Source organism: Populus euphratica, unplaced genomic scaffold (genome assembly GCF_000495115.2).
Source record: "Populus euphratica unplaced genomic scaffold, PopEup_1.0 scaffold189.1, whole genome shotgun sequence".
NCBI classification, from domain to species: domain Eukaryota; kingdom Viridiplantae; phylum Streptophyta; class Magnoliopsida; order Malpighiales; family Salicaceae; genus Populus; species Populus euphratica.
In genome coordinates, this window is record NW_011500030.1 from 455,236 (window position 1) to 482,238 (window position 27,003).

General features: G+C 35.4%; 3 protein-coding genes across 9 annotated transcripts; 2 read left to right on the plus strand and 1 right to left on the minus strand.

Moving 5' to 3' along the window:
* The first annotated feature begins 841 nt into the window (after positions 1-841).
* LOC105142447 (uncharacterized) lies at positions 842-5,228 on the plus strand. Of its 6 annotated transcripts, none has more exons than XM_011050084.1 (5): positions 1,055-1,143; positions 1,863-1,923; positions 2,048-3,516; positions 3,708-3,987; positions 4,278-5,061. In XM_011050084.1, the coding sequence occupies exons 3-5, from the start codon at positions 3,495-3,497 to the stop codon at positions 4,879-4,881; spliced, it is 906 nt and encodes a 301-aa protein (XP_011048386.1). In that variant the 5' UTR covers positions 1,055-1,143; positions 1,863-1,923; positions 2,048-3,494; the 3' UTR covers positions 4,882-5,061. The 6 variants fall into 6 exon arrangements, with proteins under 6 accessions (XP_011048383.1, XP_011048384.1, XP_011048382.1 ...); XM_011050085.1 differs by lacking the exon at positions 1,863-1,923 and having other exon boundaries at positions 2,048-2,983; positions 3,014-3,516; XM_011050081.1 differs by lacking the exons at positions 1,863-1,923; positions 2,048-3,516 and having other exon boundaries at positions 842-1,143; positions 4,278-4,917; positions 5,008-5,228.
* A 1,412-nt stretch (positions 5,229-6,640) lies between these two features.
* LOC105142448 (protein tesmin/TSO1-like CXC 5) lies at positions 6,641-15,324 on the plus strand. The gene is made up of 8 exons (XM_011050086.1): positions 6,641-7,458; positions 8,168-8,275; positions 8,812-8,989; positions 9,946-10,305; positions 10,640-10,743; positions 10,818-10,912; positions 13,584-14,003; positions 14,687-15,324. Exons 1-8 carry the CDS (start codon positions 7,145-7,147, stop codon positions 14,932-14,934), a joined length of 1,827 nt encoding a protein of 608 aa, XP_011048388.1. The 5' UTR covers positions 6,641-7,144; the 3' UTR covers positions 14,935-15,324.
* Positions 15,325-19,351: 4,027 nt separating this feature from the next.
* AIM1 (Enoyl-CoA hydratase/isomerase family) lies at positions 19,352-26,857 on the minus strand. 2 transcript variants are annotated; one of them, XM_011050088.1, is made up of 18 exons: positions 26,683-26,856; positions 26,523-26,594; positions 26,283-26,345; positions 26,101-26,157; positions 25,916-25,983; positions 25,740-25,821; positions 25,563-25,618; positions 24,578-24,880; positions 24,188-24,274; positions 23,289-23,463; positions 22,657-22,778; positions 22,259-22,422; positions 21,426-21,680; positions 20,863-20,984; positions 20,620-20,741; positions 20,308-20,456; positions 19,838-19,976; positions 19,352-19,657 (listed from the first exon to the last, which is right to left on the minus strand). In XM_011050088.1, exons 1-18 carry the CDS (start codon positions 26,774-26,776, stop codon positions 19,613-19,615), a joined length of 2,175 nt encoding a protein of 724 aa, XP_011048390.1. In that variant the 5' UTR covers positions 26,777-26,856; the 3' UTR covers positions 19,352-19,612. The 2 variants fall into 2 exon arrangements, with proteins under 2 accessions (XP_011048390.1, XP_011048389.1); XM_011050087.1 differs by lacking the exon at positions 19,352-19,657 and adding an exon at positions 19,664-19,767 and having other exon boundaries at positions 19,808-19,976; positions 26,683-26,857.
* Positions 26,858-27,003: the final 146 nt, after the last annotated feature.

Below are 27,003 nucleotides of genomic sequence, written 5' to 3' on the forward strand. Positions count from 1 at the left end.
AAATCTGACAGGGCAAAATAGTAATTTCACTTAAAAGGTGGCATTTCGATGATTCATCGCTTCTCAAGTATGTCACATAGAGACAAGCCTATTATATTTAATTTTAAACTTATGCAGATAAAAAGTTAGAAAGGTTTTTTTTTCATTATTTCTTTTTAATTTTACTCTAGATTTTTATTTTAAATTTTTGTTTTTAAATTAATTAAATTAACTGAATTATATTAAAAAAATCTCACATATTTAATTCTAAATAGGCTGGGTAAACAATCAAGATTTTTTTTCCCTTTTAATTTCTTCTCTGTATTTTTTTAATAATTATCTAAATTTGTTTTTGAAATAATTAAGTTAATTAAATCATAATTTTTGTATTTTTTAATTTTAAACTTAAACTAAATAAAAAGTTAGATAAAAAAGTTTTAAAGTTAAACTGTCTGAATTTAATAATTGTTTAGGATTGTGATTCTTAATGGTTTTTACAATAATTTTTTTTAAAATATATCAATAATTTTTTATTTTTTATATTACAATATTAAAATCATAAAAAATATTAAAAAATATCAATTTAATATCTTTTAAAACCAAAATTATTTTAAAAAAACATTCAAAAGCAAAAACAAAGCATTTTAAATACATTCTTAGCCTTTGGCTGTATTTGTATATTAAAAAAAAATATTATTTTAATATATTTTTAAATAAAAATACTTTAAAAAATTCGTTAAATTACTCGAAAACACGTAAACAATGCTCGATAAGAGGCTGACACAGCGACAAAACCAACCAAAGGCCTTGTAATTCGTTAAATTACAAAAATCACGCGCCTTTGAAAGACCAACCCAAAACAAAAACAAAACAAACAAATTACCCGACGCACATATTTGTGGACGCGCTTGCCTAATCAGTCACTACTTCAAACAGAAAGAGTTTAGAGATAGAGCGACAAAACGATGGGGTCCAGAGACAAGGACCAAACGACACCGCATCACCAGCCTCTCCTTAGCAGCCTCGTTGTACGTCCATTCGTCAGAGACGGCGGTGATGGCGCCGGAGGTGGAGGCCTCACAAGTGGTAGCGATTACGAGCCTGGAGAGTTCCTCCGTGAACCCCCATCCTATTCTCGCCCGGAACGATACTCTGATGATCCTGGTTCGTCTCTTTCTTTTTAATTTTAGTTTGTTTAAATTTTTTTTGTATCTCTTCATATTTTAATTAAGATGCGCATATGCGAATTTTTTTTTAATCATGAAATCTAGCTCGAAGTAGTAGAGTTATTTGAGTCATAATATAATGATACAGTTGATTAATTCTTCCGCTGATATTTTTATTTGTAGATTTATTGAAGTTCTTGACCTAGTGTATCGAAAGCTAAGTTTTCTTTTGTTACTTTATTATTTTATGAATTACGTTTGAAGAATTGGGACTCAAGAGTGATTTGAGGAGGAACTTTCAGAAAAATAATAAAATTCATGACATTAATGAAGTTGCTTTGTTATTTAAGGTTGTAATCTGCACTTTTTATATTTTTAATTTATGGAAAACAACTTTAATTATGTGTGAAGTCTTCTATGATTGATGGTGGGACTAATGTTAATTCACTGGAAGGCTTTTTCTATGGAACCTAGCTTTTATCTCAAAGAATGAGAACATGATAGTGTAAGTGAGCAACTTTTTGGATACATCTTAGTTATCCCGTGGTGCTTTTCATTTCTCTTTCATTCTCTCCTTGTTTTGTTCTTAATTTTATTTTATTACATACATACATACATGCATACATACATATATATTTTCCCAAATAATGGTTTTGTAATCATGTATTGCTTCATTAGTTGCCTTGATAAAAACTGATGATGGAAATCATTTGACAGTTTGATGTTAAGCTGCCAAATAATTGAAGTATGGGAAACTTACCGTGGATAATAGCTTTGGGTATGGTTTAACATTACTCAAGATAGGTTTCTTGATGTTGTGTGTTGCATTTCATGTTGAGCTTGTGGATCTACTACCATATGAGTGTCGAATTGCAAGTAAATTTTGCTATTGTGTGTTACAGCTTGCCTACAATAACTTGGGTCTCAAGGAAGGCATGTTGGTGTGAGTGCACTCTTGGATCATGATCCCTGGGGATTTGGTTTCTGTATTATGGCTAGTATATTCATGGGAAATGCAACTATCATTATTTTGAGTGGTATGGGAACTCTTTGAATGCTGTGTCATTTTGCTGGAAAGCCATTTTTGTGTATGAACAGGGATGTTAGGGAACTACGTGTTATGGTTTGATATTGTATGGGGAAAACAAATATTGCATTTTACAAGGAATTTTCTATCAAGGGTAGGTGGCATGTTTGGGGTGTGGTCACATTTGTGGGCTTTGTTTTGACACCTGGCATTTTTGCAGCTAGCTGATGGGTATTTGGCGCAGGTTCTGTTTGTTTGCATTTTTTAAGTTGGTGTTAAATTGCTGGTAACTGGTAAATTCCAGAAGGTATTTGTATTTGAGTTGGAATTATTGTTGTGAGAACCAGTGGCTTGATTGGGCTTTTCATTAGTGTAATGTACTCTTCAGCATTTGGATGGTTGAATCGGGTTAAGTTGAGTGGTTCTTAGTACCTACTAAGGAATTCTACTTTTCATTGTTGTTATATCAAGTCTTAAGTCCATAAGAATTGTGGAATTCCACTATCATCCCATTTTTCTAGTCTCTGCTGTGCTGTTTAGGTCTTTGTTATTTGTTGTTGTTTAATGGGTTTAGTCTGGGAAGTTGCTGCATACCTCTTTAAAATCTTGGGTGGTCTCCATCGGGTTCTGATTTCCAATTTAGTTTCACTGGCTGTTTGGGGTGAGTATAGACAGTGCATATTGGACATGACAAAGTACCTTTTGTGTTCAGGAAGATCGTTATGGCTTCTGTCCACCATGTTGCTTTGAACTATTGGGTACTGTGGTTGCGTGGAATATATAATGTTACATTATTTCTAATAATTCACAGGTGTTTGTGAAGTAATCTAATAATTCACAGTTGGTTGTGAAGATAATCGGATTAAATTGGTTGCCACTTAATTTGTGAATTATTAAGCTACTGCGAACCTTGCTGTCTTCTACTGGTGGAATGCTTGTTGGTTTTGCTGCCCTTGAAGCTTGTTTTTGACTGAAGTTATCGGGACATACTTGTGCTTGGGTTATGGTGGTCTGTGTTGGGCTTCACATATCAACCAAGCTTCATTCCCATTGCTATTGTGAAGTTAAGGCTGATCCTGATAAATTGATTTGGTGTTGTTAACTCAGTACTTAGGTTAGAAACATATCTTTAAGGATGCTCTGGGTGATGAAATGGGAGGACATGACCTGTTAAAGTAGGAAAAAATGGACTTGTTGGTCATGTATGTAGATTTTGGTGACTTCAAGTAACTGGTTTTGGTTATACTATGTGCTGCTCCAGTTGTATTCATTGTCATGGGGGCTATCATTTGGAGAGAGAGCAATAGGCCATTATCATGTGAATGCCTTACTCTTCCGCGTTTGGTATCTCCTTTATACGCACTTTTTATGGGGAAATGCCCTGACTGATGATTCATGTCATTGCTGTTTTGTTGGATCGGTTATTTCACAGTTTTTGGGTCAAATCTACAGCTAGCATTTCTACGTTGCACTAACAAAATTTCTCCCTTGTTTTAGGGGTTGCTCATCTTTAGATTTCGCTGGCTTTTTTCCAGGATATAGGCTTCGTGCAGGTTCTGGTTCTCCTGTACGTCATAGGGATGCAGATCACAGATACAATTCTGATTTTGATAATTCAGGGGGGCCATCTCGAGGTCGTGATTTTAGCAACAGGAAGTATCATGGTAGATTTCAAGATTCTTCACCCCCTTGTGCTCGAGGAAGAGGTTTTGATGGGCCTGGACTTGGTCCAGGACGTCATAGAGGGGAGGGCATGGGTAGGAATAATCCAAATGTACGCCCTAGGGAAGGCGACTGGATCTGCACAGATCCTTTGTAAGTTCATATTTCATAGTTTTTTATTGTATGGTTTCGCTCTCCATTCCTCCACACCCTTTTTTCTCTTTTCTTGGTACCTGATTCTGGCACTTTGGGGTCATTAAATTTGAGTTGAATAAGACTTGAAGTTGGTTATCTCCTCCCTGTCTTAATATCACTTCCTAATTGTATGCAAATGATAGAAGGAAAGGGTTTTAGCTTTTAACGGTTGATTTTGTTTTAGCATGTTTCTTATGATACCGTGAAGATGGAGCATCTTCAAATCTCATGTCATTTTTCCCTTTCAGATGTGGCAACCTGAACTTTGCAAGGAGAGATTTCTGTAACAATTGCAAGAGGCCTCGCTATAGATCTGGAGGGAGTCCTCGGCGGGGTTATCCTGCCCCCCTACATCTGCATGCTCCTCCAAGACACTTTCCCGGTCCTTCATTGGATCTCTCTCCAGGCAGGACTATGAATGGCTATAGGTCTCCTCCTCGAGATTGGGCCAGAGACAGACCCAGAGATTATGGGTCTGGGGGTCCGCCTCCCAGGCAAGGGGGCCGGTTCTCTGACCATGACATGAGGAGAGATCGATCTGATTATGCAGATGATGAATACAGGGGGAGGAACAATTTTGACAGGCCAATGCCAATGGATTGGGGTTGGGGACATAATGACCATGGAAGGGATACCTTTTTCCATGAAAGGAAAGGGTTTGAGAGACAACCACCCTCTCCACCTCTACCTCCGCCTTCACTTCCTCAACGTGGCAGATGGGGTTGTGAAGAGAGAGACAGGAGCAGATCGCCAGTTAGCACCGCCAAAAGAGTTCAGGACATGTACATGGAGCAGGGGCGGCAAGATGATTGGCATCGTGTTGGGCGAGGCAGAATGAGAGATGTGTATTGAAAGAAGTGAGGCTATGGAGCTTGCATTGTTCATCTTGGTATCATGGTAGTTCTGTGTTCTTTGCTGGGTGAGGATGGATGTTATTGCACAGCTCAAAACTTAAATAGGTTTTCTGACTACTATCGATGTTGTTTGATTTTCGTTTATTAAAGGTTCTTTTATTAATGGTGCATTAACGCCGGTCTTCAAGTTTTTCTTTCCTTTTCTTCCTTCCAAAAAGAAAGAAAATAATAATAATAATAATAATAATAAGAACTTGGAACCAGCATTGCTGTGTCTGTATCACTTTCGGCTCTAAAACTGAACTTTGGCTGCTCGTATGAAAAACGACCCGTTACAATTCAGCATGCAACCGTGTTCCATGGTTCACGGCTTCGACTACTTGAGAATGTAAGGATGGTTGCAGGAATCTTGTTGGCAATCATTTTATATTTTAATCTGGATGTCACGAGCATCTCCTTTGCAGGAGAATTTTCCAACTCGGTCTTTCTTTTTCAAATGTTGATAAGACCCGTGGATTCATGTATTTTAGTGAAACACAAGAGACAGGCTCCTTTTGTTTTGTTTTCAAATGGTTGATTTATGCACACTTCTTGAACACAGGACATCGTGTGTCGACTCGGATTCAACAGGGTGTTTCTTAGCCCCTTCCATGTGAAAAAAAAGGTTATCAAAAAGTTAAATTTGATTTGACGTAATCATTTCTGCGGATTAATATACAATTTAATTATAGCTTGGATTCTTGTTAAATTTTTATTATTGGCAGTTTGAATCTTATATCAAGTCAAGTTTAATAATTATATTACCAATAAAGAATTAGACTAAGAAAAAGAAATGAAACTCAATGTAGGGTGGGTATTTCCAAAGCCGATTTTATCATAGAAAATAATTTGATTTATGAAGCGTCTGTTTATTTTATATTTTAAAAATATTTGTAAAAATTTTAAATTTTTTATTTATTTTAAATTAATATATATTTAATATTTTTAAGTAATTTTAATGTGCTATTATAAAAAATAATTTTTAAAAAATAAAAAATATTATTAATATATATTTTAATAAAAAAATTATTTAAAAAACAATAACAATTCAACTTCAAAAGAGAAGAACATTGAAGAACTTGCCCTATTCAAAAGAGAAGAACATTGAAGAACTTGCCTATTTTAGCTGCGCAATATTTAGTGTCAGACAATTTCTTCCCATATATATATTTTTCTCGTTTTAGTTACAATCACGTGCTGATATTCCTCTGCGTCTAGAATAGATCTTGTCCATCCATAAGTTACCTTGGAGTGCTGAGATTTACTTGGGAAATCTGTCACCAAATCTTACAACTTTACCTTATCTCCAACTCTAACTCCAAGTCAACAGTTTAGCGCCAATTTTATATTCTATTTTCACTTTTCACGGAGAGGGAGGAGAAGTGAAGAACCCACTAAAAAAAATTCCCTCCTCTTTTAACTCATAACCCAACCATCCAATAACACGTTGCCAACTAACCATGTCCCTACGTGGCATGAATCCGTGGGTCGGGACTTGTAAATTCTTCGCACCCTGCACCACAGTGTACACTATCCCAGTAGACAAATGGAGTCACACCATTAATGTTGAAATTTTAGAGGATACTTAATCAAACGGCGAAACAACGATACCTGATTCTCTATCTATGAAATATGACCGTCAGATCATCGAATTCAAGAAAAACCGTCAGATTAGAAACAAAACGGAAATCCAACCATTGAATAAAGAAGAAAATTGAATTTCAAAATCACCTGACAGAGAGGGAGGAGAGACACTCGAAACGAGAGAAGAAGAAGAAGAAGAACAACAACAACAACAACAACAACAACACCAATAATAAAACCAAAACCAAGACCAAAAACAGAAGCAGAGCACAAAACAAAAACACTCCTTTGCTAAACTACAGTTACTTTTTTTAATAATAATTACACTCAAAACCGCGCCTTTTCGTTCTCTCTCTAGCCCCCCCTCTCTTCGGTTTTGGATCAAAGTTGTCAGGAATTCTCTTTTTTGTCCAGTTTTAGTTTAAATTTCCTGTTGGGATTTATTTTGAGCTGATTAATTTCACATTCGTCAAGTAATTGTGTTTTCTGGATTATTTATTTTCATGTTTTTGGATCTGAAGGTTTGAGGATTTGTCGAATTTTGTGTAATTATTGAGAGGGAAATTCTCTGGATTCATTATTTTTTTTTTTGTTAAAGAATCTGAGAAGGGGTGATTTGGGGAAAAAATTGAATTAAGATGGGGGAAAGTGAGGGAAGCGAATTCCCTCCAAAAAAGCAGCAGCAGCAATCGGAGAATGCATATTTTCAGACCAAGAAGCTAGCCAGACAGCTCGATTTTACACAGGGTGTACTTCCTGACCATCCTCAATCGCAGCCGTCGCCACTGCAAAAGCCGCCTCTCCTGGTTTCCCCGGCGGCTGCGCAGAGCCAGCCCCAGCCCCAGCCCCAGCCCCATCCACAATCCCAACTGCAACTGCAGCCACAGGTGGCTGAGATTCAAGTGGTACCGCAACAGCAGACGCAGCAGCAGCAGCAGCCAGTCAGGGCTGTGTAAGTTACAATTTGTAATTTTTGAAAAGAAAAAATTGCTTTCTGAGATGGTATGTGTAGCTTTTGCTGTGTAGGTTACTAAATTTTCAATTTTCTTGGAATAATTGGTTATGGAATTTTACCAATCTGTGGGCTTAATAGAAATTTTTGTTTGAAAGTTTTGATTTTGGACTTGCAAAGTTTTCATATTTGCTAATTTTGGAGGGTTCTTATCACTGCTCTTTCTCTCATCAATTCAATTTTGGATTTTTCATTTTTTTTTGTTTCAATTGTTGGTAATGAATTAGAAACCATAAAAATTTTCCATTTTTGTGTAGGTTTTCAAAAAAATTTCCAAGGAGACAATTTGCTTGCTTAGTTTTCTTAAAAGAAAGGAACTCTTTTTTCCCTTTGAATAATGAAAAAAAGAGACAGTCTTGTAAATGTGATTCCTCACTAGGATAGTTGTTTTCCCTTTCCTATTGATGAAGATGTTTTGGTGTGTTTATTTTCAAACTGAGATGCATTTGGTGAAGAATTGCCCCAAACATGAAGTTTAGAGAAGTTTTGGTAGAGACAGACACGAAATTAGTTACTTCGCAACTGTTTTCATTGTTTGAAACTCTGCATTGATCAAGACACAGAATTAGTTTCCATTATGACATTCTTTCAATTTTTCATCCGTTTATTTCTTTCCTAAGAGTTTAAGACTGCTCCCCGCCATGTTCAGGAAACCAGAATCACCAAAATCAATACCAATACCGAACACTGAATTGAAAGATGGTACTCCAAAGAAGCAAAGACAGTGTAACTGTAAACACTCACGGTGCTTAAAGCTGTAAGTACATCGTCGTAGTAATGTTTCATCAGTGTGATGATATTGAGTTATGCTTTAGAGTCAGCTTTGCTGTTTTGTTTCTGATGAAATTTAATTCAAATACATTTTGGTCGTAGGATTTAGTGCTTGTTTGCTTTTCTATTTAAGAATTTTGAAAATGGAGTTACATATGTTGATTTGTTATAGGGTTTTATTTCAACATAAAAAGAAACAATTGAATTCCTTTTCCACTCTTATATCCAGGAAGTACACGTTTTAAGTGCAACACTGAAGGTCTGGTACTGCTCGTCTCAAGCCATATGCTTGAAATGATTTTCATACATTTAAACAATGCCTAGGAAGCTTGCTTAAATCATTTTAAACATATGGTGCCTTCTTTCTGTGTTTCAGTTGCACGATATCCTAGCATTCTGTATAATGGGTTTTGGGTTTGCTTTGACTTTCCTGGTTTTCTGGGAATTTTATGTCAATTCTTGTTCTGCAGTGGTCGGTACAAGATATTTGCTGATATATAATTTTTTTCATGTCTGGAGCAGTTACTGTGAGTGTTTTGCCTCTGGAACATACTGTGATGGGTGCAATTGTGTTAATTGTTATAACAATGTTGAAAATGAGGCTGCTAGGCGGGAAGCTGTTGAAGCTACTTTAGAGCGTAATCCAAATGCATTCAGGCCAAAAATTGCAAGCAGCCCACATGGAACACGGGATAGTCGGGTATGTTGGTTATGCCTATGTAGACTGCTTTTCAGCTGAATGCTTTTATGAAGTTTATTAACCAATATCAAATCATGATGTTGTTTCCTTTTGTTTTAATCTAGTTCAAAAAATAGAAACAATTGTTATGGTATTCTCAACATTTACTTCACAATGGAGTCTTTGTCATGTATAGCCATTTCTTTACCTGTGTTTTTCCTCTCTTCTTTTTGGAACCAGAGCCTTTCCCATTTTTTGATGGAATTTAAATGACAATTTTTTTTTGTCTGAAGCTATAGTTAGGTTGTATTTTTTATTGTGAAGATTTTGAGTGGTGGTTGTCTTTTTCCCTTGCTTGTGCATGAAAGGTGTTACCACTACTTGAGATGTGATATGATTTTCAATCATAACAAAATAATATTCCTTTTATCATTCTCTTTTTGCCTTGAATGACATTTTCAGTGTGTAATACCAAATAATCAAGTCTTGGACAGTGAAAAAATAATTGGGGTTTCAAATTTTGACATTAGAAGAGACAGAAGGGCTCTTGACATTGGAAGAGATTGTAGGGATCTTATATTCTCTCTCTTCGTTTCCCATTCTCCATTTTGATGGATAACTTATTCTTTATTTTGTTATTCTGTTCTTTTTTCATTATTAATAAAATTTTCTTCTATCAAAATATTCATTAGATATCAAATCATTTTCCTATGAATTTTATCTGAAATAAATCCTCATATGCTGAACTTTGTAACGTGGAGTTTCTTTTTATATATGTGGAATTTATTCATTTAGAAAATTAGCTCAACACCATTATGATAGACACATAGGTAATAATTAATTTCTTCTTGCTTGTTACTGTTGAATTTAAAGGAATTACCTTTGCTTGGAATTCAATTGAGTTCTTTTTTTTAATGAGGTAACACTGTTTTCTGGTGTTGTTGACCATCATATGAAATTGTTGGAAACAATTGCAGGAAGAAACTGGGGACGGATTGGTGTTTGTAAAGCACAATAAGGGATGCCACTGCAAGAAATCTGGATGTCTCAAAAAGTACTGTGAATGTTTCCAAGCAAACATTCTTTGTTCTGAAAATTGTAAATGCATGGACTGCAAGAATTTTGAAGGAAGCGAAGAGAGACAGGCTCTCTTTCATGGTGACCATGGCAACAACATGGCATATATTCAACAGGCTGCAAATGCTGCAATAACAGGGGCTATTGGATCATCTGGTTATGCTTCCCCTCCAGTATCTAGGAAGAGAAAAGGTCAGGAGCTTTTCTTTGGGCAGACAGTCAAGGATCAATCATTTGACAGGCTTGGACATTTTCAACAGGTAAATGTCCTCTTAGCATATTTGTTTAATTTGGTTTCAAAGATATTTTGTTTTATTGCAACTATGATTTTTTAAAGCTACCTGATCTTAGCTGTTTACAATTTGATACGTAAAATAAGCTAGTATTTGTAGAGTCAAATCAGAAAGAAGAAGAAAGACATAATCATAAAACTTGCTTCTGTCAGTCTTCTGTATCTTTGAGTCATGGTTCACATTTGCAAAATACATTCACATTGCTGTTTGTTAGATCCGTTGATTTATTACCACATCATCTTATTTGGGTCTGATTTCACAACACATGACAGTGTTACTGTGTGATTTTTGTGTTCATTAGGGAAGCCATACCAGGCCTCCTGCACCCTCTTCTTCATTGCCCTCCAATCCCGTTGCTCGTGCCGGTAATGCTATAACATTGGGCCCTTCAAAAATCACATACAGGTATGGTGGCTATCTTCATGAAAACATTGCCAATTTTCTTGTCTTCAAAACTAACCTTCATGTCATGATTGCAGGTCTCTCTTGGCAGACATCATCCAACCACAAGACTTAAAAGAACTTTGCTCAGTTTTGGTGGTTCTGTCCGGAGAAGCTGCGAAGACGTTTTCAGGTATAACGATGCTCATATATGTCCTAAAAAAAGTTTTTTCTGGTTCAGAATGTTTAAGCACAACTTTTCATTATGCTTCTATATTGCATCTCTTCATTTGCATGCCTGAATGACTGCCTATGGCCATATATCTTTGATGAAAATATCAGAATAGCTCAAAATTGTTTCTCATGGTTTATCTATTAGAACTCTTGATCATGTTTTCCAACTCCTGACTTGTTCTAACAAGTGCATGCCTTAATTTGGTTGACGTTTGCTAAGTGTAGAATGCAGAACATTTGCATGGGTGGGTTTGGATATGCCAGTTGCTTATATGCATTACGAGAAAGAAAGTTAATAGGACAAGGAATGGGTTTCATGATGATCCTACAACTCCCTAATTGTAGCATCCATGGGTACCTGTACTGTGCATTACTTACATGCAAGGTTGTCAAAAATATTTTTTTAACATGACATGTAAAATACAATGTAAACTTGGATCGTAAAATCATAAGTAAATTTTTTTAACTAATTATATATTGAAAATTTCAGCCAAAAAATTAAATTACATTAAAATTTGATGAAGAGAGTCATCAACATTATAATCAATGAATGATTTAAATAAAATAAGAGAGATAGATACTATAAATCAAGAAATTAATGACATGGAAAAATACAGTGTCTCAGAACAAAACTTCCCAATACATGGGGGAATCATTAAATGGTAGAAAGTACATAAGAACCTGATGACAACTTGGTTGTTCTATCACAATAATTCTTGATGAACCTCTTTTGAGTTACAATCTAATGAACCTAAATTACTAATTAACTAACATAAGTTTAATAATAAAATAAATTCCTAGACAATGTCTAATGTGCCAGAACAAACCCAAAATAAAAATAATTATTCAACTTTAAATAAATAAATAAAATAAGATAATAAAAATAAAGTCTTCATGCTAAAATTCCTTCATGTAACCTAAATCTGCAATTTTCACACATTCTTGGTAGATTTTAATCTTGGTTTCAAACACATTCTCTTTCATCTGGATGAATTACTGTGCCTATCATATATGGTTGGAAAGCTTGAGATGTCTAGTTTCCAGCTCAACTTAAATTTTAGCAACATTCCATCTATAGCTCCAATATGTCCCAAATAGTACACTAAGTTCTAGTTTGGTAAATTTGACAAGATTTGTCTAGTAACTTCGACTCTCTGAAATAATTTGTTCCTGAACTCTATTTGACCTAAAAATTTACCACAATATAATTTCATGTGTCCAGTTTTTCCTTGTAAAATCTCAACTTGATTCGATGTACGATTTGAGAGATATGTTCAATCTCGTAAAACTGGTTAGCAAACATTTTAAGGTCAAATTGAAACCTGACTTGATTCATATCACAAATTTACTAAACTTGTAAGATTGGACTGGGTTTACTGATTTTCCACAAATCAGGTATGATTTTATTGGTTTTCGAGTTTTAGTTCAATTTTGCACATTGGATACATGTTGACTTGTAAAATTATATGATTTTACGAGTAAACTCATGATTTTGACAACAATGCTTACATGAATTGTGGAACAAGCGAAAGCATTTTATCATTGTGAGGCTTATGTGAAGTTTTATACAAATAATTTAGTCATTCCAAAAACATCAATAAGATATAAATTTCAGCATTTGGTACATGTTTCCTTCTCTTTGAAGCTATTGAGAGTTCATGATTTGCATTTGTCGAACTGAGCTGGCCTGGGAAGAGAGGAAGCTTACTAGGTTCTAGAAGATGGTTTTTGCTTCTTGGTTTGGGAAGAGGAAAGGAAATTTGTTATGAGATTGATAGTCCCACTAAACTGGGGAATATGGAGATAGTCCTACCCTTCAGAATTTAAGCATTAAGTGTCTGCTCTTTATTTCTTAAAGGATAAGTGCAGAAAAGAAATATAGAAATGCCTCATGTTTTTAGCATTCCGAGCTTTCTCTAACAAGTCAGTGGTATAACTTCCTGGATCTTGCTCTCTTTAAAACTAGAACCCCTTCATTTTCATACAGGAGTCTCCGTTATCCACTTGCAACAAAATATCATCTTCCATGTCTGCATTCCTCTTGATATTCCATGTAATAAGTGTCATTCCCATTCTGCATCCCTTCTTGGCCTCCAAGAGCTTTCTGAGATGCTTGCAGCCATGCCAGCTTAGTTTCTTTTGACTGTGTATTTTCTGAACTGATTAGATTATCTATCATTTCTATGTCCAGTTTGGTTTGCTTTATCTCCCTGAGCTGACTATGCTCTGAGGGTTAGCTTGTGATATATAAACCTGTGTCTGAGATTTTCAAGTTTGTTTGCTAGAGGAAGAGGGCGGGGACTTTATGTGATTTATCACATTTCCTCCACCATGTGACAAGAAGTCAGCTTCATATTTGTTACTATTTGCAATTTTTTTATGGTATACCAAGCACCACCAACTAAATAGATATAAGAAGACGCCCAACTACTTATCCATTGTAAATATTTTTATGCTCTGTAGCCTTTCCTTTTCTTGAAAAATAAAGAGTGAATTGAATAGAACTATATCTGATCTGACAAAAGGGCGTTCCTTTTCATTATTTAAATGTTAAAAAAATAAAAATAAAATGTGAGTACTGCAAATAATATCTAATGAATGGGCCTCCTTTAATATTTTTGTATGCCCAGACCAAAGAAATTCAATGGAAAAGCGAGTAGAAGATCAAAGAGAAACTTTGCTTGCTTCATCTACTCAAGAAAGGTTGCAGAGCCACAAGGAATCAGATGCTGATAAAATTGTTGCTAATGATTGTTCTAGTGCAAACCATGCTGATAAAGTAGGTCCTGATGATTCCAGCTTGGATGGTGCTGATATGCCAAAAGGAAGACCAATGTCTCCTGGGACCTTGGAATTGATGTGCGATGAACAAGATACGATGCTTATGGCTGCTGCTTCCCCCAATGGGTTGATGGGCCATGGCTGCAACACTTCTTCACAGCTGCCTTGTGGACAAGGCATGGCAGAGGCTCATGCAGAGCAAGAAAGAATTGTTTTAACGAAGTTTCGAGATTGCCTTAATAGGCTCATCACATTCGGGGAAATAAAAGGCGAGTTTCTCTTTCCTGTCTCCAATTTTTTACACTAATGGTTCTAGAAATGGAAGCTGCCAGGTCTGGTATTTTGAGATGATAAACTCACATTTAATGATAAGAGACTAGTATGTCCTAATATGCATTGCCAATATGCCAATTTTATTGAACTTTTTCCCTGAAACAAACATTGCTTTTTAACTCCTTTTGTTTGTGTAGTTTGACATTATAATGCCCTAATTGAAGTTGGAAATAGTTGTTTTCTAATAGCGTATGCTAGACAAATTATCTCTTTGCAATCAGAAAGTTGCATTTACTAGAATTTCTACATTAGGAGGCACATTGGTCCTAGGGTTACACATTGGGAAATAGCCCTCTTCCACCCCATACAATCATTCTCCGTTGGCTTTGAAATTTGAACTGAGGACCTCCATAATTGGAAGAGGAAGATCAAACCATTGGAGTGAACTCTTGTGTATGTGCATTAACTACAATCAGCTACTGTGATTACATATACCACTTGTTACATGATTCTCATTTTCCACGCAATCAATTGTGATTGTTTTAAGTTTCCTTATTGCAACTTGCAAGGGCTGTCTTTAGTTGCTCCATTGTAAGGTGACATGGATTTCAAATTCTCAGTTGTTGTGATCTACGCTATTCTGATTAGTGAAATAATGACAAGATTTAAATTTCAACAGAAACAAAGTGTTCATCATTAGCCAGAACTGAGTTGGGGAATCAAAAAGACCCACTCAGCAATGTTATAGCAAACACCAGAATTGGATCTGGGAGTCAACGAGGGCCCTTTAGCAACGGGGTTGTTAAAGTTGTTCCACCAACTGCCAAGCCAACCCAGATGGTTACTTCTATAGTTTCCACCTCTGGTAGTGATCTTCAAAAAATCCCAGGCCTCCCACAAAATGGAGATAATAAACTGAAGTCTTGAAAAGAACTGCAAGGATATTTCAGCTCTGAAGACTGGTCCGAGGTATGCTACAGAATTTCTATAATACTACTACAATACCCATTCTGGCTTCGATGCTGATGCAGTCTCTACGTGGTATTGGGCCTTGGTGTTGGAACTGACCAGGATTGAATTTATTTCTCACGTAAATTAATATATCACATAGTAGTGTTTCTGCTTCAACCATAATTCAACTGGTGTAAATTTCTGAGCCTTACAATTGCACAGGATATGGTTTAATATTATTACTTGCAGTTACCATCATAGATTGTATCTTTAGATGCTAGGAATTTTCTTGTTCTTTTCACATTGTTAAAAACAAAGAGCAATTTAACGAGTTCTCATGGAATATGAAATTTCAAATTTGATCCATGAATTGCCTGCAGAAATTCCTTTATTAATTGTGTATGATACTGTTCCTACTTGCTGATTGTCTTTGCAATCTAGATGCTACATTCAATACCTAGATAGATGGAGTTGCTTTTGTCAATACATTAAATTTGATAAATTTGCCTTTGTCAATTGGTAGCATTGTTTCTCGTCTGTGATTCTACTTTTGGCACTTGCTGATGCTGCACCCGAGTTAAGGCACCCTGGGGGCAAAATACTGATAAATTTGGCCTAAACCCTGAAATTGTGGTGCCCGATATGAAATTTCACAGCCAATCAGCCAAGTTATGCTAAGCTCGTGTCAATATAGGCCATAAAGAAGTATGCATATGAAAGTATATTTTCTATATACATTGGATCTCAACTTTTCTATATTTTACTCCGATTTTCAACCAATTCTGTTCCCTAAGCTAAGAGCTGCGTTTTCAATGATTATACACTAGCTGATAACTAGATTTATTGCCAGTGCAATGCTGTGGCCCTGGATATGATTTTGGCATCAAATTGGTTGCCGATGATGTTCCCTTGTTTTAAAAAACAGAACCAGATCTGAATGCTCGAGTAACATTTCTTTTTCATGGGTAATTGTCCTGTACAAGTGTTGAAGATGGAAATAGTTTTGTTCTAGTGACACTGCAGCTTAACTTTTTTTTTTTAGATTCATGACTGGACCGGCATGGTTTGGACACGAAAAGGCTAAGCATGGCTTGGAAAAAAGATCTCAAATTCTGGATTAAAAAAAAACGGCTGGATCAGCTCCAACAAAAACAACACTAGTTTTTAAGCAGCAACTAAGCACAACATGCACAGGACACCCTCGCCAACAGAGGACACAAACTGGTCCTGCAACACATCGATCGTGTCAGTGTCGACTTGTTAAGAAAAAAACAAACGATGATGCTATTGTCAAGCAAAAACATTGAATCTGATAGGACACAGAGCCCTAGTTTCTCACGATGTAAAAGATCATCTACCCAGCTGAGCAAATGATTTGGCCTGGCTGCTTAGGTGAGCAAATCGAGCAATATTGCTCCTTTACACCTTTGAATCTTTGTACGAATGACAGCATAGCAAGAAAAGCTCAATACACAGTAGGCCCATCAAAACCGAAAGCTAGATCATGAATTTAATACCAACAAAAACACGTAGCATATTACTCATGTATAGGAACCATATCAGAAGACATTTTTTAGTAAAATTTATAAAACATGTCTTAATTTTCTAGACAACTTCGCTGATCCCACACTGAACCAGCTCTCGGAGTGGATTTTTGAACCTAAAGACCCTAGTAACATTGATCAAAGCGAAGGAAACAACATGGCAAATTACATTAGAAAAAACCAAGCTAATATAAACAAATAAATAGCTGCAATACGTAGGAAAGGGGAAGAATTCAGAAGCATGCATACAAATGAAAAGGAAAAGGGCGAAAGGTATGCAAATATTTTGGTGCATGGGGAAGGAGTGGTGGGTGGGTGGGGGAGACGAAACTGTATTCGTAAAAAATGTTAGCAAACAGAAACATAGAAATGCAAAATACCGCAAACGTCAAATGAAAGAATACTAATTCAGGATTCATAAACAATAAAAAAGAAGTCCTTCATTGAAAAAAGTTAGGGCATTGCAAGCAAAACAAAATTGCCATCAAAACACGAGCTAATTGGACACCATTGCGAGTAGCTGCTGGGAAGAAAAAGATAGCAATGGCCATTAACTTCAGAATAAGGAGGAAAACTATTATACTACTAATTTAACAGTCAAAAGTCAATACAACATAGGAAGTTAGTTTCTGAATTTCAATTTAGAGACGTTGATGGGAATCCATGTGACATTTGTTTCAGGAAGCACTTTCTAAGTTTGGTCAGTTTAAGTAGCAAGAAGAGGGGCTTGCAACAATGAAAGGAAAGCTTGCCCCACCATACATACCAGTCAAGATTTTAGAATGGAGAGAGAAGGAATTAAGGAATAAAATGTCTTTGATAAGAATACAATGTAGAAATTCACAAATTAAAGAAGCAACATGAGAGAGAGAATAAAGATGGAGAAGAAATATCCTATGCTGTCTTTACATGGAGGTACGAACATCCATTTCGAGGATGAAATTCTCCTCATGAGGGTCAATACAAACCTTGGTAAGAAGTAAGATTAAACTTAAATACCTACTAAATAAATTCTAGAAAGGTGATTAATAATTAGAGAATTTAATAAGTTTGTATGAGTGAAGTATAGCCCAAAAAAACATGAAAGTAAATATTATAAACCACAGGAAATGTTTTTAGAAATTTTGCTAGTAAAGAAAACACTTGTAAACATGAAATATGACTTAAAAGAGCATGGGAGTGGTGTGTGTGTGTGTGAATGTGAAGGGGAATGTGAGGGGCAAAGAAAAAGGCCATATAAGATGGAGGATTATAGGGATAAAAAACAAAAATAACATAAAAAGTCACCCTCTGTTTTCTTTGAAGAGCCTGACAACTTATAGAGGAGAAAAACCTCTACTCCTTCATCTTGTCTTCAAGTTTTCTTACCAAAAACCCATTGCATGCATCTCCTTTGAGCTTATAAAAAGAGAGAGACAAGTAAATGAACATGAGAGTTGGACTTGTAGGTCTAACTAGAGAAAGAAGACACTGCCAAAGAAAGAGAGAGAAGAAGAAACTATATAGGAGGAAGAAATGGGAGATGAAAATCAAAGAAGAAAAGGGTACTAAACATGCTTAAGTCCATTTCAAGGTATTCTTGGTAAGTATTGATGTAAAACTCCAAATTCTTAAGTTTGAAAACATTCTTGGATTGTGTTTTTGGGTTATTTGATAGCATACAATTTGAAAACATTCTTAGATTGTGTTTTTGGGTTATTTGATAGCATAATAGTTATTTAGGTTTTTAGGGTTTTTTTGTAAAAAATGCTCGAAAATGAATTTTTAAATGTAAAACACCATCCTCAACATTTTAGCAACCTCCGTTGTTGTTGCTTGCTATTATTTTCAAAAAAAATTGTCCATCTCATAAAAAATAATGTTTTAGCAACCTTCGTTGTTGTTGCTAAAATCTACATCGCTTGCTATTGTTTTTTTAAAAAAATTGTCCATCTCATAAAAAATAATAAATATACCTAGAGGCGTGGGCTGTCCAAAGCCATCATGCCTTGACCTTTATGTTTTTTTGTTTAATCTGATACTTCTCGCTTGAATTTTTTGTATTTTTTTAATTTTATTATTTAATATTTTATTAATTTTTAGCTATTCAATATAATTTTTTATTTAATATTTGTAAATTTATCATGATTTTAAATAAATATTTTAATATTTATTGATTTTTATTTTTTTATAATATAGTTAAATATAAAATTATAAAAAAAATATTAAATTTTATTGAATTTATAATACTGATGATGAGTTTAGCTAGTTAGAAATTGAGTTTTTTTTAATTTATTTTTATTATACAAATAATTTTTAATTTATTTAATTAAATTTATATATAAATTTTTGGATTTATAATTGAAAATTTTTTTACGTGGAAATGCACATTTAAAATACCATCATATGCATTTTTCATTTTTCTTGTGGTGGGACATAATGATAGCTAACCTAGCCTACACTTTCTCAAGTCTAGCAATAATTGCTGAAACTCGAGGAAGAAGGGAAAAGAGATCCATGAACTTGTGCTTTAGATATTCGAGGCCACTGATAAGAGACACTTGGCAATTTTCACATTAATTGCTTTTCTTTTTCCTTTTTGGGAATGGATCTCATATTTGTGATGGCTTAAATACCATCATTGCATATCATTTTTATTTTTGTTCGAATGAATAATTATAAGAAAAATAATGCTTATATATACGAAAGTTGAATATTATTTAAAGATGCAGCAATAAATGAAATCATTATATAATATGGTATTTAAAGGGAATAAGAAAGGAGAAAGAAAAGATGGAAGAGGAGGGCTTAACCACGTAGGCGTTTGTAACTTGTGATAATTTTGGCCGTATAAACACGCGTGTTCACGATGGAAAATCAAGAACAAAAGATCTTTACCATTCAACGCGTCGTTTGTCCATAGAAATACAACCACTTTATTTAGCCATCCATCCACGAGGAGTTCAAAAACGACTACCGACAACTTGAACAACAATTTCTTGAAAGAAATTCTATTGCCTTCCGGATTTCTGCTTGGGGGGGTGGGGGGAAGGTAATAGCATTGAATTTATTACTCTTGATAAAATTATATGCCTGAAGTCTGGGCTAACCACTCGACATAGAACTGTAGACTACATGCGTGACCTTGACCCTGAAGACGATGAAGCAGGCGCACTCTGCATGGAAGAGCAAGAGGTTATCAGCGGTCCTTTACAACTAATGCCGTGTACATCTCCATGGTCGTTTTCACAATTAATGCACTTGAGGGCAAATAAATGCATAAATGAAGCCCCATTCAACAAATGAAGAGTCGCAAAAAAGAAGAAGAAGAAGAAGAGAGATGACGGGGCCCTTACCAGTGGTATGCCTCCAGTTGCTCTTTCTTCCAAAAACTTTGATGGTTTGTAGAAATCACCAAATCTTTGAGACCATTTCTTCAGGCTATCATATACATGTTTAGGCCCAACTAGGTCAGCCCAAAAGACGATGCCACCACTGCCAAATAAGAACACTTGCCATGAGATACAAGTGCCAGGTTTTTCCAAAAAAGTACGGGCAGTCAATGGGCAATAAAAAACTTGCACGAGGATTCTGTAAGATATTAGAGGACTTTAACATGAACGGGTGCATGCACGCAAGAGAAACGTGGTTCATTAATGCAAAAAACAAGGGCTTGCAACTCATCTTCTTGCTGACAACCACATGAAATGAAAAAAAATCCTTGTATCCCTCGAGCCTATATTCCCCTCCTGGGAATCTGTTCAGTAAGATTACTCTTGGAAGAGCTAAACAAGGGGAAAAACTTGAAATTTGGACAAGTACTCACCGATAAGACGGGAAGCTCATTCCGAGAACAGATGCGGTGTCCAGGTCTGAAGCTCGAACCACAACACCCTCATCCAGAACACGGCATGCCTCATTCACCACTGGAAAGAGAACCATCTCCACTATCTCTTTGTCAGTGATATTTATAGGCTGCCACATAAAATCCAGTAAAGTAGATTAGGAAGTCTTCAGCTAAGCAACCGAATATGTACTTGTGACATTGTCTCCAGCACTAGTGCGCTCTCGATATCATCTTAAAACAGACTACTATAGAATCTCAACATAATGGCAGTTTTCATTGCAATAAAACTACCTTTCCATCAGGCATAATATTTGCAAGCCGTCTCGACTCCTCAATAATTGGTAGGACTGATGGATCAGGCCTTGGCTTGCTTCCTTTCTCGTATATGTAGTATCCTTTTCCATTGGTTTTACCTGAAATGCCAAAAGAGAGTATGAACCCGTGACACAAGATTGCAAAGCAAAGCATCACCACGATACATAGAAGCAAATGTCATTTGAATGCCAATATAAATCTATATAAATATTTTATTACCATTTCTTCCATTTTTTACTAGAAGATCAATTAATGGAGACTGGAATGTACGATCAGGGAATGCATTAGCAAATTCTTTCCCAACTGCAAGGGCAACTCCATATCCAGATAAATCCTGAAGCCTGCAAGAGTAACCATGGAGCAGTGCAGAAAATTATGATCACCTATTTAAAGTACCCTAAAAGTTAATGCGCTTGAACACATTTAGAGACAACTCTGTTAAGACATTGATGCAAAAGGTAGTCCTTATATTGGCAGACAAAATATCATTTCAACGATGTATGAATGCACAAACACTACACGCCAAAGGAGACTTCACCCGCTACCAATATTTTATAAAAAATGAATAATGGTGGTATTTTTTTTCTGAATTTTAAATTCAAATCAATTGGTTTCACGGTTGATAAAGGTTTGTTATGAATCTCTACCCATTAAAGCATTAGATCCAGAAGACTTTATGTTTATGCAATTAATTGTGACAAAAATGCATGTTTTAAATCATCCTTAAAAATGAAAAAAAGTGATGCAAATGCAAACTATAACGTTAAAGGATAAAACATTACTGGAAAGGACCCATTGGGAGGCCAAAACTGCTGATCAGTTTGTCAATCCTGAACACGTCCACTCCTAAATGAACCAAAATCAGTGCGCTTTGGGTGTATGGGAAGAATGATCGATTGACTGCAAAGCCGGTGCAGTTACCCACAACAACTGGAACTTTCTTTATGGTTTTACCAACAGTCATAAGATCAAGAATTGCTTGGGCAGAAGTCTTCTCAGTCCGTACAATCTCCAGAAGAGGCATTATGTGAGCAGGACTGTCCATAAAAGAACACGTCAGAGATAACATATAAGAAAACCATTGCGGTAAAAAAATATGCTTCAACATAGTTGACATAACAATAAAAGAGTCATTTAAATGGATTATCCAAAGTCACAGAGCATCATGGCACCAATACAAGAGTCATTTCGTATCTATCTTTCATATCATATATTCTCCTAAAGAAACAAAGACATAGGAACAGTAGTTCTATAACTTCTATTCAATAATCCTCTCTTCTTTTATGTCTTCACTTTTACAAAACCTAAAAGGCAAATTGCCACAAACTAGTCACGTCATTTTTTTTCAGAATTGGGTGAAATTCCAAAACAACATATAACACAAACAAAGCCCAATGGTGTTACAAAACCCTCAGCACACAGCTGCTCCTTGTACTAAATAGATGGGTGAGGGGTGTGATATTTTCACAATTTCAGTAATCAAACAACCAAGAGTTCATATATAGTGGGAGATATGAAAAATAGAAAAAAAAAAAAAAAAAACCTTCACATGTTTTCTATTGATTTCTGGATGGCTAAAATAATGATAGTGTGAGAAAAGCAAAATGAGTATAACCTGAAAAAGTGTGCACCAATAATGCGATCTTGAGAGCTGGTCTTTTCTCCAACCAAGTTGAGGTCAATGGTAGATGTATTTGTCGCCAAAATGCAGTGAGGTGGACAGACTTTTTCAATCTCACTGAAAATTTTTTGTTTCAAAGGGACACTTTCAATTACTGCCTGCAAATCAAAGAAGCTATTTCAAATGGCTTTTAAAAAGACCATAACTATGGAAATCCATCCCAATTTCATCGAACAGTAATATAATGAAGAGAATCAATCTGTGAATAAACAATCTCAAGTGTGGACAGATCATATTCAAAGCAAGCAATCACCCCATTCCAATGGCAAGTTCCCAAATATAACCAAGATTTCAAGATTTCATAGTCATAAGGGACGGCAAGCTCTGCTCACCTCTATGACCATATCCACATCTTTGAAGTCTGAGTAGTCCAATGCACCTTTGAGCATGGAGAGAGCTTTATCTGCCTTATCCCGTGTCAACTTTCCTCTTGTCACTAAGCTTCGAACATTTGCTGTGAAGTGAAATAACAACTTATGAGTTTTTTTAACCATAGAACACAAAAACAAGAGTAATACATATCAGAGTAGTTTTCATATTCTGGAAAACATTTGACCAAACTCAACTCAAGTATTCAGTTTGAAGGATTTGAATTCAAAAGGGAAAAGGTAAATTTTCGACACTAGCATCCCTAAAAAGGGCTGAGGTTCTTCCACTGTGTCTATTACATGTTACAATTAACTACTCTGTGGACTATTGACACGTCCCCTTGCTGCTAAACTCAACAAGATAGCTAGAAAGTATGTGCAAATTATATATAATCAGAAGAATCTAATCGAAAATCAATATGGAAAAACAAACAAAACAACTTTCCCAAATAATAACTATATGTAGGATGTATCAGGATATAGGATTTTTTTGTCAAACACTATTCTCATTTTTTTTATACCAAGTCCTTCAAAGATGGAGACACGATAGCACTAAATCAATAATTTAATGGTCAATCTCAGTCACATTTGTGTACCTTCTATTGTTTTTGTTCCCTTCTGAAGATATTCAGAGTTGATTTCTTTAAGAACAACATGTATGTTGCTCACAATTAAAGCAGTAGCTATGCCAGAACCCATTAGACCACCACCAATAACAGCCACTTTCTTTATATGTCGTGGTTTGAGCCCAACATCAGTGACTTTAGGTATCTGACCAAGTTAACAATGATGAGATTGAAAGAAAGAAATTGGATATACAGATTGCTTATTTGAGCATATCAATAAGTTCACTTCAAGAGTAAAAAAAAAAATATAAATAGAGAGAGAGAGAGAGAGAGAGAGAGCAGTAGACATGAGACTCCTGTGAAGCGAGAACAAGAAAGCAGAATGGAGAACAAACATAAAATTCAGATGTTATGTGCTGCAAGAATGTTTTGCAAATCTATGAGCACGCGATTTTATCTAAACTACTTAAGAACAGAGTATTGATAAGGTTACAATTATATAAATAATTCTTAAACCAGGCATGTTCTTATGAATAAGCCCTCAAATAAAGAGAAATCCACTAGAACAATCCCTTAGTGGTGACAGGATAAATCAATAGAAGTCTATATGCTTACACCTCAAGTATTTCACATTCACAAGCTTCATCATATCGAGCAATTTCATTCCCTTGCAACCTAGATTTTCCCTTTAAGTGTAGGAAAAATCAAAAGATGTTTTTAGAATAAGAAAGAGAATTAAATATTTTCTGGGACAACACAAAGAAAGCATTTACCAAAAAAACAAACACAAAAAGCAAACAATTCAAATTGTGAATTATTTTGGATCACATCTGAAAATTTTTAGAGTATCCACAAACACTTTAACATGATGAATCCGTTGATTTTCATAAATTATTAAAATTTTGTAGACCTTGATTCATATGGTGTACCTTAGACGTCATACGCTGGGCAAAAAAGGCATGCACAAGACCTTTTGAAGTTTCTGTCAAAACTAACTCCTTGAAGACTTTTGCCTCCTGCAACAACAACTCCATTAGAATGTGCATGTACAGATCCCACTTTTTTTATGAAATGACATGTTCTTGTCAGTATAAGTAAAGTACAAATAATAAAGGTCAATTACTGCACGTTCTTGTCAGTGTAAGTACAAATAATAAAGGTCAATTACTGCACAAGCTAATGCCTCAAATATAAACTTAATAAAAAGGCCACGTTCCAGAGAAAAACAGCCACAAACTGCTAAAAGCAAAAGCATTTTGTTCTCTATTGAAGACTTCTCATCTATATCTACAAACAGCAAATCCTGAACTCAAAAGTACCTTTAGAACACCATTATATCCTCCATGAATGATGCCTTCCTCCATTACATCAAGACATGCTTGATGCTGCGGCACATTTGGGGCAATTTTCTTCGCTTGTTGTCTAGCAGCTTTCAGTACCTCACGTGCTTCAGACAGCGAGCCAATTTTATCTGTCCTATGAAGAGAACGCAGCCATGGTTTGCGCCTCTCTGAGATGTCTAAAGCCCATTGTCGAGATACTTTCAGCAGTTCTTGAGAAGGCACAATAGCATCAATTAGACCTAGCTTCTTCCCCTCTTCAGACATGATTGATTTGGATAACTGCAGAGAGTTGAAAATATGTTGAATGAGCACGCAAAGAAGATGTAGTTCCATATGATAAAGAAAATAATATATTGAATAAGCATTTCTGAAAACTGTTGGACATAGCAAACCATCAAGTTCCAAAGGATGAAATTAAGCTTTGGTATTCTTTCCCCGGCCTAATATTAAGCACTTTGAAGTTTTGCAACGTTATTGAGGTTTCTCATTTTATTTAACATACACAGCAAGCCAGGTAAATTAAACAAAATTTCCTTGTTCACTTTCCCATCACTGGGAATGAAAAAAATGTTATAATGGTGATTTTTACATATAACTTGTTTAAAACTCTCTCGCAGGCTAACAGCTGACAGTTCAGGAAAAATTAGTTCTTCAATTTACCTTTTCCAGGTATAAGTTTTCTTATAAAAAAATATGAAGTGGCAACTCATCTCTAAAACCCAAAGAACTGGATTACCTGGAATTCTCCAGTAAGAACGCGCCCAAAAATTTATGAAAACCTTCTAAAGTGAAAGGCTATTAAATTTAACTTCCAATGTGAACATTAATAGAAGGGGAAACCAGGTTTAAACAACAGCTCAAAGGTTGGCTTTTTTTCTCAATCTTTCTCCACCTAAAAGGAATACCATAATCTCAAGATTCATTTAACATGTTTTCAATCATAAATTAATAGAGGATTTACCAGCATAATTTCAATGGCCTTGGACAGCCCCAGAAGCCTTGGAAGACGTTGTGTACCTTAAAAAATTAAACAGGGTTTCACAAGTTTAGTCCACTGTGTAAAAAAAATACACAGCTGAACTTGAAAGCATGTGTTCATGTCGATGCATTCAAGTTCTACATAGAAAAGTAGCCAGACCTCCAAATCCAGGAATCACTCCAAGTGTCAGCTCTGGCAAACCAAGTTGAGTTTTTGGAGCAGCAATACGCGCATGGCATCCCTTCATGAAGATAATTTAGATGATCAAATGGGAAAAGATGATGATAATCAAAACAAAGTTCTTTAAATGCTGCTTCATAATAGAAAACACAAACCATTGCCAATTCCAAGCCCCCTCCAAGTGCTAGTCCTTCCACGGCAGCAACAACAGGCTTTTTACAATCTATATTTGTGAAAGAACAAAAAAAAAAATCAATCAAACAATAAATACAAACACCGCATTCCTTAAATATTCAAAATGAATGAAAAAAGACTCCGAGGGTTAAAGTCGGATAAATACCTTCAATAGTGTTGACCACAAGCTCAACAGATACATCAGGCACCAATGAAATATCTCCTGTCAAGCCACACAATAAAATCATATCCGCAAACACTCAAATAAAAAAACGAAATAATTTGAAAATTTAAAAGAAAAAACCTTGATAGTACATGAAATTATTATAAAAACAGGCATAAATATACCTGTCGCGTGAACTTTCTGGAAAACATTGATGTCAAATCCACCGGAAAACCTGCCACCCTTGCCTTAAAAAAAAAAGGAAAAAAAGAAGAAGAAATGATTATATACTTAAACCAAACCTCCAACCAAAAAGATAAAATAAAATAATCAGATAATTTTGTTTTCGCAATTCGTTATTAATCCTTTATCTTCCAAAACAATTAAATATATAAATAGTCAGTCAGTATTATAAAATAAATTACCAGTAAGAACTAGAGCCTTGACGTCATTTCTCCGGGTGGCTTCATCAAACTTCTCTTTCAATCCCGCAATGACTGCATCACCGTCAAACTCAACACAATCAGTCACAAAAACACCTCAAATTTATAGTTAGAACCGATAGAGGAAGGAGGAGATATTTACTTGGAATAGCTAAGGCGTTGACAGGAGGATTGATAAGAGTCACCACAGCAACGCCGTCGTTTCCAACCTCCATGGTGACGTGAGGCTTAGCCATGACTCTCTCTCTCTCTCTCTCTAGATCGGTTGTTACTACTCGCTTGCAGAAAGTAAAGGAAATGATTGTTTGAGCGCAACTTTCTCTCTCAGTATTTTATAGATAAACATGAATGGTTAAATACTAGATTAGTCCTTTTATTATTTTTATTTTTTAATCCAGTCCCAGTCTTTTAATCTGTTAATGTAAGCCCTGGACTGAATTACTTTTTCTACTATTAACCGTTT